This window comes from Salvelinus namaycush, chromosome 26 (genome assembly GCF_016432855.1).
Source record: "Salvelinus namaycush isolate Seneca chromosome 26, SaNama_1.0, whole genome shotgun sequence".
Taxonomy (NCBI): Eukaryota; Metazoa; Chordata; class Actinopteri; order Salmoniformes; family Salmonidae; genus Salvelinus; species Salvelinus namaycush.
The window spans coordinates 42,497,893-42,513,613 of NC_052332.1; the positions used below are offsets into that span (position 1 = coordinate 42,497,893).

The 15,721-nt window shown below is 43.7% G+C and overlaps 1 protein-coding gene across 1 annotated transcript in view; it reads right to left on the reverse strand.

The window, feature by feature from the left end:
• The window catches only part of LOC120021173 (tripartite motif-containing protein 2-like), a 44,112-nt gene extending 28,649 nt beyond the window's left edge, over nt 1–15,463 (reverse strand). Inside the window, exons 1-3 of the mRNA XM_038964811.1 lie at nt 15,293–15,463; nt 10,061–10,190; nt 8,479–8,589 (exon numbers count right to left, since the gene is read on the reverse strand). Of these exons, the coding sequence (XP_038820739.1) occupies nt 8,479–8,589; nt 10,061–10,190; nt 15,293–15,438 (387 nt within the window). The 5' untranslated portion in view covers nt 15,439–15,463. The remainder of the gene's footprint in view (nt 1–8,478; nt 8,590–10,060; nt 10,191–15,292) is intronic.
• Nucleotides 15,464–15,721: the final 258 nt, after the last annotated feature.

A 15,721-nucleotide genomic window follows, 5' to 3' on the forward strand; every position in this document is an offset into this window, starting at 1 on the left:
ATCATAATGCATTACACCCGCATCATAATGCATTACACCCGCATCATAATGCATTACACCCGCAGCATAATGCATTACACCCGCAGCATAATGCATTACACCCGCAGCATAATGCATTACACCCGCATCATAATGCATTACACCCGCATCATAATGCATTACACCCGCATCATAATGCATTACACCCGCATCATAATGCATTACACCCGCATCATAATGCATTACACCCGCATCATAATGCATTATACCTGCATCATAATGCATTACACCTGCATCATAATGCATTACACCTGCATCATAATGCATTACACCCGCATCATAATGCATTATACCTGCATCATAATGCATTACACCTGCATCATAATGCATTATACCTGCATCATAATGCATTACACCTGCATCATAATGCATTATACCTGCATCATAATGCATTATACCTGCATCATAATGCATTACACCTGCATCATAATGCATTATACCTGCATCATAATGCATTACACCTGCATCATAATGCATTACACCTGCATCATAATGCATTACACCTGCATCATAATGCATTACACCTGCATCATAATGCATTATACCTGCATCATAATGCATTATACCTGCATCATAATGCATTACACCTGCATCATAATGCATTACACCTGCATCATAATGCATTATACCTGCATCATAATGCATTATACCTGCATCATAATGTATTACACCTGCATCATAATGCATTATACCTGCATCATAATGTATTACACCTGCATCATAATGCATTATACCTGGAGGCCTTCAGTAAAGTGTTACTACATGATTCAACAAGTAAACAAAATGAAGTCTTTAAGTCAGTTATCTTGCCTTGATGCATCCACCATGGCTCACCAGCAGGACAGTAGGGTCAGGGGGAGATGGGGTGGCAGGGGGTAATATAATGTACATTGCCCTGATGGTTGGGGCAGCAGAGGGGCAATAAGGGGATGTAGAGGGTGTTTTAGAAGGGTAAATGGGGTAGAAGAGGGGTATTAGTTGTAGTAGGGGGTAGTAGAGGGGTATTAGTGGTAGTAGAGGGGTATTAGTGGTAGTAGGGGGTAGTAGAGGGGTATTGGTGGTAGTAGAGGGCAGTAGAGTGGTATTAGTGGTAGTAGAGGGCATTAGTGGTAGTAGGGGGTAGTAGAGGGGTATTAGTGGTAGTAGAGGGGTATTAGTGGTAGTAGGGGGGTATTAGTGGTAGTAGAGGGATATTAATGGTAGTAGAGGGGTATTGGTAGTAGTAGAGGGGTATTAGTGGTAGTAGAGGGTAGTAGAGGGGTATTAGTGGTAGTAGAGGGGTATTAGTGGTAGTAGAGGGATTTACAAAAGGCACACGTAGCCTAGATATCAGTACATACACACAAACTATCCAGGTCAAATAGGGGAGAGGCGTTGTACAGTGAGGTTTTGTTTTATCTGTTTTTTTCAACCAGGTTTGCTGATCCTTTGAGCAATATGAGATGGAAGGGAGTTCCATGCAATACTGGCTCTATGTAATACTGTACGCTTTCTTGAGTTTCTTCTGGATTTTGGGACTTTGAAAAGACCCCTGGTTTCATATCTGTTGGGGTGTGTGTGTGTGTCAGAGCTGTGTGTAAGTTGACAAAGCAAACAATTTAAAAATGAATGAAGAAGTGCAATCAGTCTCTCATCAACTCTTAGCCAAGAGAGACTGGCATGCACTGTATTTATATCAGCTCTCTGATAACAGCAAAGAGCTGTGCCACTCTGTTCTGGACCAGCTGCAGCTTAACTAGGTCTTTCTCTCACAGCACTGGACCACACGACTGGACAATAATCAAGATACGACAAAACTAGAGCCTGCAGGACTTGCTTTGTGGAGTGTGGTGTCAAAAAGCAGAGCATGTCTTTATTACGGACAGACCTCTCCCCATCTTTACAACCATTGAATCTACAGTTTAAGTTGGAAGTTTACATACACCTTAGCCAAATACATTTAAACTCAGATTTTCACAATTCCTGACATTTAATCCCAGTAAAAATCCCCTGTCCTAGGTCAGTTAGTCACCACTTCATTTGAAGAATGTGAAATGTCAGAATAATCGTAGAGAGAATAATTTATTTAAGCTTTTATTTCTTTCATCACATTCCCAGTGGGTCAAAAGTTTACATACACTCAATTAATATTTGGTAGCCTTGCCTTTAAATTGTTTAACTTGGGTCAAATGTTTCGGGTAGCCTTCCACAAGATTCCCACAATAAGTTGGGTGAATTTTGGCCCATTCCTCCTGACAGAGCTGGTGTAACTGAGTCAGGTTTGTAGGCCTCCTTGCTCGCACACGCTTTTTCAGTTCTGCCCACAGATTTTCTATAGGATGAGGTCAGGGCTTTGTGATGGCCACTCCAATACCTTGACTTTGTTGTCATTGAACCATTTTGCAACAACTTTGGAAGTATTCTTGGGGGATTCATTGTCCATTTGGAAGACCCATTTGCAACCAAGCTTTAACTTCCTGACTGATGTCTTGAGATGTTGCTTCAATATATCCACATACTTTTCCTTGCTCATGATGCCATCTATTTTGTGAAGTGCACCAATCCCTCCTGCAGCAAAGCACCCCCACAACATGATACTGCCACCCCCGTGCTTCACGATTGGGATGGTGTTCTTCGGCTTGCAAGACTCCCCCTTTTTCCTCCAAACATAAAAATGGTCATTATGGCCAAAAAGTTCTATTTTTGTTTCATCAGACCAGAGGACATTTCTCCAAAAAGTACAGTCTTTGTCCCCATGTGCAGTTGCAAACCGTAGTCTGGCTTTTTTTAATGCGGTTTTGGAGCAGTGGCTTTTTCCTTGCTGAGCGGCCTTTCAGGTTATGTCGATATAGGGCTCGTTTTACTGTGGATATAGATATTTTGTACCTGTTTCCTCCAGCATCTTCACAAGGTCCTTTGCTGTTGTTCTGGGATTGATTTGCACTTTTCGCACCAAAGTATGTTCATCTCTAGGAGACAGAACGCGTCTCCTTCCTGAGCGGTTTGACGGCTGCGTGGTCCCATGGTGTTAATACTTGCATACTATTGTTTGTACAGATTAATGTGGTACCTTCAGGTGTTTGGAAATTGCTCCCAAGGATGAACCAGACTTGTGGAGGTCTACAATTTTTTCTGAGGTCTTGGCTGATTTCTTTTGATTTTCCCATGATGTCAAGCAAAGAGGTAGGTAGGCCTTGAAATACATCCACAGGTACACCTCCAATTGACTCAAATTATGTCAGTTAGCCTATCAGAAGTTTCTAAAGCCATGACATCATTTTCTGGAATTTTACAAGCTGTTTAAAGGCACAGTCAACTTAGTGTATGTACACTTCTGACCCACTGGAATTGTGATACAGTGAATTATATAAGTGAAATAATCTGTCTGTAAACAATTGTTGGAAACATTACTTGTGTCATGCACAAAGTAGATGTCCTAACCGACTTGCCAAAACTATAGTTTGTTAACAAGAAATTTGTGGAGTGGTTGAAAACGACTCCACAAGTTTTAATGACTCCAACCTAAGTGTATGTAAACTTCCGACCTCAACTGTATATGTTTTGACCATAACAGTTTACCATCTAAGGTAACGCCAAGTAATTTAGTCTCTTCAACTTGTTCAACAGCCACACCATTCATTACCAGATTCAGCTGAGGTCTAGAATTTAAGGAATAATTTGTACCGAATACAATGTTCTTAGTTTTAGAGATGTTCAGGACCAGTTTATTACTGACCACCCATTCCAAAACAGACTGCAACTCCTTGTTAAGGGTTTCAGTGACTTCATTAACTGTGGTTGCTGTCAACCATTATATGGTTGAGTCATCAGCATACATGGACACACAAGCTTTGTTTAATGCCAGTGGTGGCAGGTCATTGGTAAACATAGAAGAGTAGAGAGCCTCGAGATCTACCCTGCGGTACACCACACTTTACATGTTTGAAAATAGAGAAGCTTCCGTCAAAGAAAACCCTCTGAGTTCTATTAGATAGATAGCTCTGAATCTACGATATGGCAGAGGTTGAAAAGCTATAACACATACGTTTCTCAACAGCAGGTTATGGTCAATAATAGCAAAGGCTGCACTGAAATCTTACAGTACAGATCCCACAATCTTCTCTTCCCTATAAGCACGCTGAAAGTCTGTGGTTAATTTGTTTACAGAGAAATAGCATTGCATTAGGTTAAAAAAAAATCCCAAACAGTTTGCTAAGAGCTGGCAGCAAGCTGATAGGTCTGCTGTTAGAACCAGTAAAGGCCACTTTACCACTCTTGGGTAGCGGAATGACGTTGGCTTCCTACCAGGCCTGAGGATAAATCCTTTTCTCGAGGCTCCGATTAAATATATGACAGCTAGGAGTGGCTATACAGTCAGCTATCATCCTCAGTAGCTTTCCGTCTAAGTTGTCAATGGCAGGAGGATTGTCATCATTGATCAATAACAATATTAGTAGTAGGGGGTAGTAAGGGGTATTAGTGGTAGTAGAGGGGTAGTAGAGGGTAGTAGAGGTGGATTAGTGGTAGTAGGGGCAGTAGAGTGGTATTAGTGGTAGTAGGGGCAGTAGAGTGGTATTAGTGGTAGTAGGGGGTAGTAGAGGGTAGTAGAGGGGTATTAGTGGTAGTAGAGGGGTATTAGTGGTAGTAGGGGCAGTAGAGTGGTATTAGTGGTAGTAGGGGGTAGTAGAGGGTAGTAGAGGGGTATTAGTGGTCGTAGAGGGGTATTAATGGTAGTAGAGTGGTATTAGTGGTAGTAGGGGGGTATTAGTGATAGTAGGGGGTATTAGTGATAGTAGGGGGTAGTAGTGGTAGTAGGGGGATATAGAGGGGTATTCATGGTAGTAGGGGGTAGTAGAGGGGTATTAGTGGTAGTAGGGGGTAGTAGAGGGGTATTAATGGTAGTAGGGGCAGTAGAGGGATATTAGTGGTAGTAGAGGGGTATTAGTGGTAGTAAGGGCAGTAGAGTGGTACTGGTGGTAGTGGGAGGTAGTAGAGGGGAATTATTGGTAGTAGGGGCACTGGGGGGTATTAGTGGTAGTAGAGGGGTATTAGTGGTAGTAGGGGGCAGTAGAGGGGTATTCGAGGTAGTAGGGGGTAGTAGAGGGGTATTAGCGGTAGTAGGGGGCAGCAGAGGGATATTAGTGGTAGCAGGGTGTAGTAGAGGGGTATTAGCGGTAGTAGGGGGCAGCAGAGGGGTATTAGTGGTAGTAGGGGGATATTAGTGGTAGCAGGGTGTAGTAGAGGGGTATTAGCGGTAGTAGGGGGCAGCAGAGGGGTATTAGTGGTAGTAGGGGGATATTAGTGGTAGCAGGGTGTAGTAGAGGGGTATTAGTGGTAGTAGGGGGCAGCAGAGGGTTATTAGTGGTAGTAGGGGGTAGTAGAGTGGTATTTGTGTTAGCAGGGGGTAGTAGAGGGATATTTCAGGTAGTTGGGGGTAGTAGAGGGGTATTAGAGGTAGTAGGGGGTAGTAGAGGGGTAGTAGAGGGATATTTCAGGTAGTTGGGGGTAGTAGAGGGGTATTAGAGGTAGTAGGGGGTAGTAGAGTAGTATTAGTGGTTGTAGGGGGTAGTAGAGGGGTAGTAGAGGTAGTAGGGGGTAGTAGAGTAGTATTAGTGGTAGCAGGGGGTAGTAGAGGGGTATTAGTGTTAGCAGGGTGTAGTAGAGGGGTATTAGCGGTAGTAGGGGGCAGCAGAGGGGTATTAGTGGTAGTAGTGGGTAGTAGAGTGGTATTTGTGTTAGCAGGGGATAGTAGAGGGATATTTGAGGTAGTAGGGGGTAGTAGAGGGGTATTAGTGGTAGCAGGGGGTAGTAGAGGGGTATTTGAGGTAGTAGGGGGTAGTAGAGGGGTATTAGTGGTAGCAGGGGGTAGTAGAGGGGTATTTGAGGTAGTAGGGGGTAGTCGAGGGGTATTAGTGGTAGTAGGGGGTAGTAGAGGGGTATTAGTGGTAGTAGGGGCAGTAGAGTGGTATTAGTGGTAGTAGGGGGTAGTAGAGGGTAGTAGAGGGGTATTAGTGGTCGTAGAGGGGTATTAATGGTAGTAGAGTGGTATTAGTGGTAGTAGGGGGGTATTAGTGATAGTAGGGGGTATTAGTGATAGTAGGGGGTAGTAGTGGTAGTAGGGGGATATAGAGGGGTATTCATGGTAGTAGGGGGTAGTAGAGGGGTATTAGTGGTAGTAGGGGGTAGTAGAGGGGTATTAATGGTAGTAGGGGCAGTAGAGGGATATTAGTGGTAGTAGAGGGGTATTAGTGGTAGTAAGGGCAGTAGAGTGGTACTGGTGGTAGTGGGAGGTAGTAGAGGGGAATTATTGGTAGTAGGGGCACTGGGGGGTATTAGTGGTAGTAGAGGGGTATTAGTGGTAGTAGGGGGCAGTAGAGGGGTATTCGAGGTAGTAGGGGGTAGTAGAGGGGTATTAGCGGTAGTAGGGGGCAGCAGAGGGATATTAGTGGTAGCAGGGTGTAGTAGAGGGGTATTAGCGGTAGTAGGGGGCAGCAGAGGGGTATTAGTGGTAGTAGGGGGATATTAGTGGTAGCAGGGTGTAGTAGAGGGGTATTAGCGGTAGTAGGGGGCAGCAGAGGGGTATTAGTGGTAGTAGGGGGATATTAGTGGTAGCAGGGTGTAGTAGAGGGGTATTAGTGGTAGTAGGGGGCAGCAGAGGGTTATTAGTGGTAGTAGGGGGTAGTAGAGTGGTATTTGTGTTAGCAGGGGGTAGTAGAGGGATATTTCAGGTAGTTGGGGGTAGTAGAGGGGTATTAGAGGTAGTTGGGGGTAGTTGAGGGGTATTAGAGGTAGTAGGGGGTAGTAGAGTAGTATTAGTGGTTGTAGGGGGTAGTAGAGGGGTAGTAGAGGTAGTAGGGGGTAGTAGAGTAGTATTAGTGGTAGTTGGGGGTAGTTGAGGGGTATTAGAGGTAGCAGGGGGTAGTAGAGTAGTATTAGTGGTAGCAGGGGGTAGTAGAGGGGTATTAGTGGTAGTAGTGGGTAGTAGAGTGGTATTTGTGTTAGCAGGGGGTAGTAGAGGGATATTTGAGGTAGTAGGGGGCAGTAGAGGGGTATTAGAGGTAGCAGGGGGTAGTAGAGGGGTATTAGTGGTAGTAGGGGGTAGTAGAGGGGTATTAGAGGTAGCAGGGGGTAGTAGAGGGGTATTAGTGGTAGCAGGGGGTAGTAGAGGGGTATTTGAGGTAGTAGGGGGTAGTCGAGGGGTATTAGTGGTAGTAGGGGGTAGTAGAGGGGTATTAGTGGTAGTAGGGTGTTGTAGAGTGGTATTAGTGGTAGTAGGGGCAGTAGAGGGGTATTAGTGGTAGTAGGGTGTTATTAGTGGTAGCAGGGTGTTGTAGAGGGGTATTAGTGGTAGTAGGGGGTAGTAGAGGGGTATTAGTGGTAGCAGGGGGTAGTAGAGGGATATTAGTGGTAGTAGGGTGTTATTAGTGGTAGCAGGGTGTTGTAGAGGGGTATTAGCGGTAGTAGGGGGCAGCAGAGGGGTATTAGTGGTAGTAGTGGGTAGTAGAGTGGTATTTGTGTTAGCAGGGGGTAGTAGAGGGGTATTAGTGGTAGCAGGGGGTAGTAGAGGGATATTTGAGGTAGTAGGGGGTAGTAGAGGGGTATTAGTGGGAGCAGGGGGTAGTAGAGGGGTATTTGAGGTAGTAGGGGGTAGTAGAGGGGTATTAGTGGTAGCAGGGGGTAGTAGAGGGGTATTTGAGGTAGTAGGGGGTAGTAGAGGGGTATTAGTGGTAGCAGGGGGTAGTAGAGGGGTATTTGAGGTAGTAGGGGGTAGTCGAGGGGTATTAGTGGTAGTAGGGGGTAGTAGAGGGGTATTAGTGGTAGTAGGGTGTTGTAGAGTGGTATTAGTGGTAGTAGGGGCAGTAGAGGGGTATTAGTGGTAGTAGGGTGTTATTAGTGGTAGCAGGGTGTTGTAGAGGGGTATTAGTGGTAGTAGGGGGTAGTAGAGGGGTATTAGTGGTAGCAGGGGGTAGTAGAGGGATATTAGTGGTAGTAGGGTGTTATTAGTGGTAGCAGGGTGTTGTAGAGGGGTATTAGTGGTAGTAGGGGGTAGTAGAGGGGTATTAGTGGTAGCAGGGGGTAGTAGAGGGGTATTAGTGGTAGCAGGGGGTAGTATAGGGGTATTTGAGGTAGTATGGGGTAGTAGAGTGGTATTAGTGGTAGTAGGGGGTAGTAGAGGGATATTAGTGGTAGCAGGGGGTAGTAGAGGGGTATTTGAGGTAGTAGGGGGTAGTAGAGGGGTATTAGTGGTAGCAGGGGGTTGTAGAGGGGTATTTGAGGTAGTAGGGGGTAGTAGGGTGTTATTAGTGGTAGCAGGGGGTAGTAGAGGGGTAGTAGAGGTAGTAGGGGTAGTAGAGGGGTATTAGTGGTAGCAGGGGGTAGTAGAGGGGTATTAGTGGTAGTAGAGGGGTATTTGAGGTAGTAGGGTGTTGTAGAGGGGAGTTAGTGGTAATAGAACCCTACCTTGCCCTCGTGGTTGGGGCAACAGAGGGGTTTCCCTGCAGCAGCAGCATTAACTGACTCCAGGACACTACAGGCTTCAAGCCTCGAACACTCTGGATCCCTCTGGAGGACCTAACCACAACACAATCAACATCAAGATTTATTGAGACAGCATTTAAAACTTCTCAATATATTATAATATATCAAAGGCTGTGTCTCAAATGAGACCCTATTCACCATACAGAAGACACATACATTTGACTAGAGACCTAGGTGGAAGCAGTACATGTCTCCTGTCAAAGGTAGTAAACTATACAGCAGGATTCCCCAACTGACGGCCTGCGGGGGATTTTATTCTGGCCCCCAAAACTTTTACAAAATATTGATTTTTTTTATTTTTTATTGTTGGACATAGAAGACTGTAAAAAATACCAGGAAATCAGCTCCAAATGATTTTAATTTAGGAAATCTGTTCCCAAGTATTAGAGAGAGTAGAGACACATTTACATTTGTATATTATCAAGGTTAAAAATTATTATGTTTTAGTCAAATATTATATCTCTTTGGGCTTTTTACGGTCATTTTGCAGTCTTCTAATTATATATAACTATGTTCCGGGCCCCCCCGATCATTAGCGCGACTAAAGCTGTCCAATGAAAGCAGACACCACTGATAGAAATAAAAACAGACAGAGGCCCAGTCTACAATAGTCAAATGTTTATTTACAGGAACGTTCTGCCTATCATTTCCTGTACATTGGTCTATATACCTCATATTTCGTCATAAATGTCCCTCCTCCTCTCAGAAACAATGACAATATAGTTCACAAGTCTTCCTGTCATACATTGTCTGCCACTTGTTATACAATCTACTACAAGCCCAAGGTCTCTCCCCTCCCTGGGTGAGGACAGAATGTCCTGTAAGGAGCACAGTAGTAGAGCTTGTCTGTCGATAGCTCCTCTTATCTCATACATTGTCTCACACTTGCACCCTGCTTACATACTAAAAAGGAACAAAAAGTCCTTGTCCTAATTCTGACTAAAACTACACACATCAGATTTATAGAGGTATGATTCTAATAAATTTCATACAATCATACAATGACAGGGTAGTTTTAGTTATAGTTCTACATTAAATGTATACATCATTTAGTCATCATTTAGTCAAAAATCCCATAACACACCACAACACAGTAAAGATGTGGACAGCAATTATCCCCGAATGCTAATCAATAAAAAATGCCTGTAAAATTCACTGCTCTGTTTTTTTGCTTGTTTAAAGCTGGTCATGTCATAGGGGCCCGTTTTGTTACATCACCAACATTATGAATAAAAGCGCTAACATGGCGTCTGTTCTAAAAAAAAACATGGCCCAACTCTCTTAAATATATGGCTCTGCTCAAAAGGTAGTGCACTATGGGAAACTAGCCTGAAAATCCAGACCTGTTTAATTTATATTTAAACTTCTTGAACCAGACTGGTACCCAGGCTATAACCTACCCACAACATAACACACCGTAATCAAACTTTAGACTACAACAAGTGACACCATGATAGCCATAGATAGGCTCTACCTCTGACCACAACAAGGGAAGAAGCCATACCTCCATGAGGTTAGTGATGAAGAAGTTGTCCTGTAGAGCGGACACTCCTTTCTCTGGTAGGATGGACGTCTGTCGACACACAGGACACGACAACGTCAGAGACTCTGGAGGGATGTAGTTCTGTAAACAGCTGAAGAGAGAGAGAGAGATAGGGGAGATGGGGGGAGAGAGAGAGAAAGGGGAAGGACAGAGAGGAAGAAAGAGGGGGAGAGAGAATGAGAAAGAGAGTGAGTGAGAGTGAGTGAGAAAGAGAGTGAGTGAAAGGGAGAGAGTGAGGGAGAGAGAGCGAGAGAGAGAGGGAGAGAGAAAGAGGGAGAGAGGGAGAGAGTGAGTGAAAGGGAGAGAGGGAGAGAGGGAGAGAGAAAGAGGGAGAGAGGGAGAGAGGGAGTGAAAGGGAGAGGGAGAGAGAGAGAGAGAGTGGGTGAAAGGGAGAGAGGGTTTGCAAAAGGGGGAGAAACAGAAAGAACAGATTTCTGTTACAAATGATAACGCAATATGCAACCGCTTTGGGACGTGTATATCTGTTAATACTCTATTGCTTTGCCAGGCGCGCATCACTGTCATACCAAAAGAGCCTGAGCCAGGGAAAGCAGACAACCTTCCTGTCAAGCATAACAGAGAGAGAGAGAGAGAGAGAGAGAGAGAGAGGAGGGATATAGAGAGGGGAGAGCGAGAAGTGTTAAGTGTTTCATGGGACAGTACTTCTTTCTCTTTCCTTCTGTCACCTATTTCTCGCTCTCTCTCTCTAACTCTCTCTTGCTCTCCTCCCTTTCATCACATGTCTCTTTTCATCCTGAGGACACCTAAGATCTGCAGTCTGAGACACAGACAGACACCAGCTACATACACCAGCTACATACAGCTACAGACAGCTACAGACACCAACATACAGCTACAGACACCAGCTACCGACACTTACAGACACATACAGACACCGACAGGCACCCACAGACACCAGCTACTGACATATACAGACACCACCTACAGACACCAGCGACAGACACCATCTACTGACATCTACAGACACCGGCAGACACCAGCTACAGACATCTACATACACCTACAGACACCAGCTACAGGCACCTACAGACACCACCTACAGACACCTACAAACACCACCCACAGACACCACAGACACCTATAGACACCACCTACAGACACCTACAAACACCACCCACAGACACCCACAGACACCAGCTACAGACACCTACAGACACCAGCTACAGACACCTAGAGATAGCTCTATGCATAAACAGTAACCTAAAGTAAAGTAACTTTAAGTAACGTTTTGGGGTCGAATCCCCCGTTAAATTCAATCTATGTTCAATTTATGAATATTGTTGCACTCCTATACAGAGAAATGTCAAATTAAACTGACTCGAATTGAAAGAGATTGAACCACTGATTGTTTTCCTCGTGTGTGTTTTTGAGTTTGCCCATGTGCATGCGTGTGCCTGGTTGATTATGTTGCCATGTTGGTACCAAGCCCTCCGACACCCCCAGCTCTCTTCCCTCCCTCCTCCATCTAAAAGCCACTGATAGAGGGGGTGTTTTGTTTCTGAAAGAGAGAGAGAGAGAGAGAGAGAAGGATAGAGAGAGAGGTAGAAAGAAAGATAGATAGAGGGATTTTAATCGTCTCTGACTACCTTTCAACAATGGCCGTCTCTCAGATTGCTGCATGGTGTTGGCAGATCTTAAAACTCAGGAATGCACTTAGAAACTTTAGTACCTTTTAGAACCATTTGGAACCTTTTAGAGCCTTTAGAAGCTTTAGAACATTTAGAACCTTTAGAAGCTCTAGAACCTTTAGAACCTTTAGAACAGTTGTAGAACCTTTAGAACATTAGAACCTTTATAACGTTAGAAACTTTTGAACCTTTTAGAACCTTTAGAACATTTAGAACCTTTATATGCTCTAGAACCTTTAGAACCTTTAGAAGCTCTAGAAGCTTTAGAACATTTAGACGCTTTCAAACCTTTAGAAGCTCTATAAGCTCTAGAAACTTAACACATTTAACACCTTTAGAACCTTTAGAAACTTTAGAACCATTAGAAACCTTTAGAAGCTTTAGAACCTTTAGAAGCTTTAAAAGCTCTATAAGCTTTAGAACCTTTAGAACCTTCAGAAGCTCTATAAGCTTTAGAAGCTTTAGAAGCTTTAAAAGCTCTATAAGCTTTAAAACCTTTTAAAAACTTTAGAAGCTTTAGAAGCTTTAGAAGCTTTAGAACCATTTAAAACCTTTAGAAGCTCTAGAAGCTTTAGAAACTCTAGAAGCTTTAGAAGCTTTAGAACCTTTAGAACCTTTAGACGCTTTAAAAGCTATATAAGCTCTAGAAGCTTTAGAATGTTTAGAAGCTTTAGAAGGTTTAGAAGCTTTAGAAGCTTTAAAAGCTCTATAAGCTTTAGAACCTTTTAGAACCTTTTAAAACCTTTAGAAGCTTTAGAAGCTGTAGAAACTTTAGAAGCTTTAAAAGCTCTGTAAGCTTTAGAACATTTAGAAGCTTTAGAAGCGTTAGAAGCTTTAGAACCTTTTAAAACCTTTAGACGCTCTAGAAGCTTTAGAACCTTTAGAAACTTTAGAACCTTTAAAAGCTCTATAAGCTTTAGAACCTTTAGAAACTTTTGAACCTTTAGAAGCTTTAAAAGCTCTTTAAGCTTTAGAACATTTAGAAGCTTTAGAAGCGTTAGAAGCTTTAGAACCTTTTAAAACCTTTAGACGCTCTAGAAGCTTTAGAAACTTTAGAACCTTTAGAAGCTTTAAAAGCTCTATAAGCTTTAGAACCTTTAGAAACGTTAGAACCTTTAGAAGCTTTAAAAGCTCTATAAGCTTTAGAATCTTTACAAACTTTAGAACCTTTAGAAGCTTTAAAAGCTCTATAAGCTTTAGAACCTTTAGAAACGTTAGAACCTTTAGAAGCTTTACAAGCTCTATAAGCTTTAGAACCGTTAGGACGTTTAGAAGGTTTAGAACCTTTAGAAGCTTTAGAACCTTTGGAAGCTCTAGAACCTTTAGAAACTTTTAAAACCTGTCAAGCCTTTAGAATCTATCTATGTGATTACCACACTGAACACCTACAGCACCCGATGTCACCAGAAGGCCAAAAAGATCATCAAGGACAACAACCACCCGAGCCACTGCCTGTTCACCCAACTATCATCCAGTAGGCGAGGTTAGTACAGGTGCATCAAAGCAGGGACCGAGAGACTGAAAAACAGCTTCTATCTCAAGGTCATCAGACTGTTAAACAGCCATCACTAGCACATTAGAGGCTGCTGTCAACATACAGACTTGAAATCCCTGGCCACTTTCATAAACGGATCACTAGTCACTTTAATAACGCCACTTTAATAATGTTTACATATCTTACATTACTCATCTCATATGTATATACTGTATTTTATCTATTTTATCTATTGCATCTTGCCTATGCCGCTCTGTCATCGCTCATCCATATATTTACATGTATATATTCTTATTCCATTCCTTTACTTAGATTTGTGTGTATTAGGTAGTTGTTGTGGAATTGTTAGATTACTTGTTAGATTTTACTGCACTGTCAGAACTAGAAGCACAAGCATTTCGCTACACTCGCGTTAACATCTGCTAACCATGTGTATGTAACCAATACGATTTGATTTGAGTTAAGTTTGAGCTAACGGTAAGTCATTTAGTAGGGTGGGGTTTAGGGGCTAGGGTGGTTAGCGTGTATAAGTAGGGTTAGGGTAGTGGTTAGGGTTACTGTTACTTCTTACAGAAGGTAAGTCGACAGGGCGGGACTTTAGAGGAGTGGTAGTGGTTAGGGTTTAGGGGTTAGGGTAGTGGTAGTGGTAAGGGTATATAGGGTGTAGTGGTTAGGGTTAGAGTTAGGGTAGTGGTAAGGGTATATAGGGTGTAGTGGTTAGGGTTAGAGTTAGGGTAGTGGTAAGGGTATATAGGGTGTAGTGGTTAGGGTTAGAGTTAGGGTAGTGGTAAGGGTGTATAGGGTGTAGTGGTTAGGGTTAGAGTTAGGGTAGTGGTAAGGGTATATAGGGTGTAGTGGTTAGGGTTAGAGTTAGGGTAGTGGTAAGGGTGTATAGGGTGTAGTGGTTAGGGTTTAGGGGTTAGGGTAGTGGTAGTGGTAAGGGTATATAGGGTGTAGTGGTTAGGGTTAGAGTTAGGGTAGTGGTAAGGGTATATAGGGTGTAGGGGTTAGGGTTAGGGTTAGAGTTAGGGTAGTGGTAAGGGTATATAGGGTGTAGTGGTTAGGGTTAGAGTTAGGGTAGTGGTAAGGGTATATAGGGTGTAGTGGTTAGGGTTAGAGTTAGGATAGTGGTAAGGGTATATAGGGTGTAGTGGTTAGGGTTAGAGTTAGGGTAGTGGTAAGGGTATATAGGGTGTAGTGGTTAGGGTTAGAGTTAGGATAGTGGTAAGGGTATATAGGGTGTAGTGGTTAGGGTTAGAGTTAGGGTAGTGGTAAGGGTATATAGGGTGTAGTGGTTAGGGTTAGAGTTAGGATAGTGGTAAGGGTATATAGGGTGTAGTGGTTAGGGTTAGAGTTAGGGTAGTGGTAAGGGTATATAGGGTGTAGTGGTTAGGGTTAGAGTTAGGGTAGTGGTAAGGGTATATAGGGTGTAGTGGTTAGGGTTAGAGTTAGGGTAGTGGTAAGGGTATATAGGGTGTAGTGGTTAGGGTTAGAGTTAGGATAGTGGTAAGGGTATATAGGGTGTAGTGGTTAGGGTTAGAGTTAGGGTAGTGGTAAGGGTGTATAGGGTGTAGTGGTTAGGGTTAGAGTTAGGGTAGTGGTAAGGGTATATAGGGTGTAGTGGTTAGGGTTAGAGTTAGGGTAGTGGTAAGGGTATATAGGGTGTAGTGGTTAGGGTTAGAGTTAGGGTAGTGGTAAGGGTATATAGGGTGTAGGGGTTAGGGTGTAGTGTAAACTTACTTCTCACAGAAGGTGTGGAGGCAGGGCAGGACTTTAGGGTTGTGGTAGTGGTTAGGGTATAGGATGTAGGGTGTAGGGGTTAGGGTGTAGTGTAAACTTACTTCTCACAGAAGGTGTGCAGGCAGGGCAGGACTTTAGGGTTGTGGTAGTGGTTAGGGTTAGGGTATAGGATGTAGGTTGTAGGGGTTAGGGTGTAGTGTAAACTTACTTCTCACAGAAGGTGTGCAGGCAGGGCAGGACTTTAGGATTGTGGTAGTGGTTAGGGTATAGGATGTAGGGTGTAGGGGTTAGGGTGTAGTGTAAACTTACTTTTCACAGAAGGTGTGCAGGCAGGGCAGGACTTTAGGATTGTGGTAGTGGTCTAGACAGATGCTGCAGACCAGGAACTGTTTGTCGATCTGCCGGACCACCGGGCTGGTGCCGCCTGTCTCCCGCTGCGCCATGGGAACAGACATTCACACACACAGCCAGCCACCGCCACTACACTTAACCTGCAGAGAAGGAGAGAGAGAGAGATGTCATAATTCGTTTTGAACTTTTGGGAGTGTAATGTTTAGTGTAAATGTTTTTATTGTTTATTTCAGAGAGAGAGAGAGAGAGAGAAGAGAGAGAGAGAGAGAGAGAGAGAGAGAGAGAGAGAGGTGGTTGTGAGTAGTGGGGCCTGTGGTTGTGAGTAGTGGTGTGGCCTGTGGTTGTGAGTAGCAGTGAGCCTGTGGTTGTGACTAGCAGTGGGCCTGT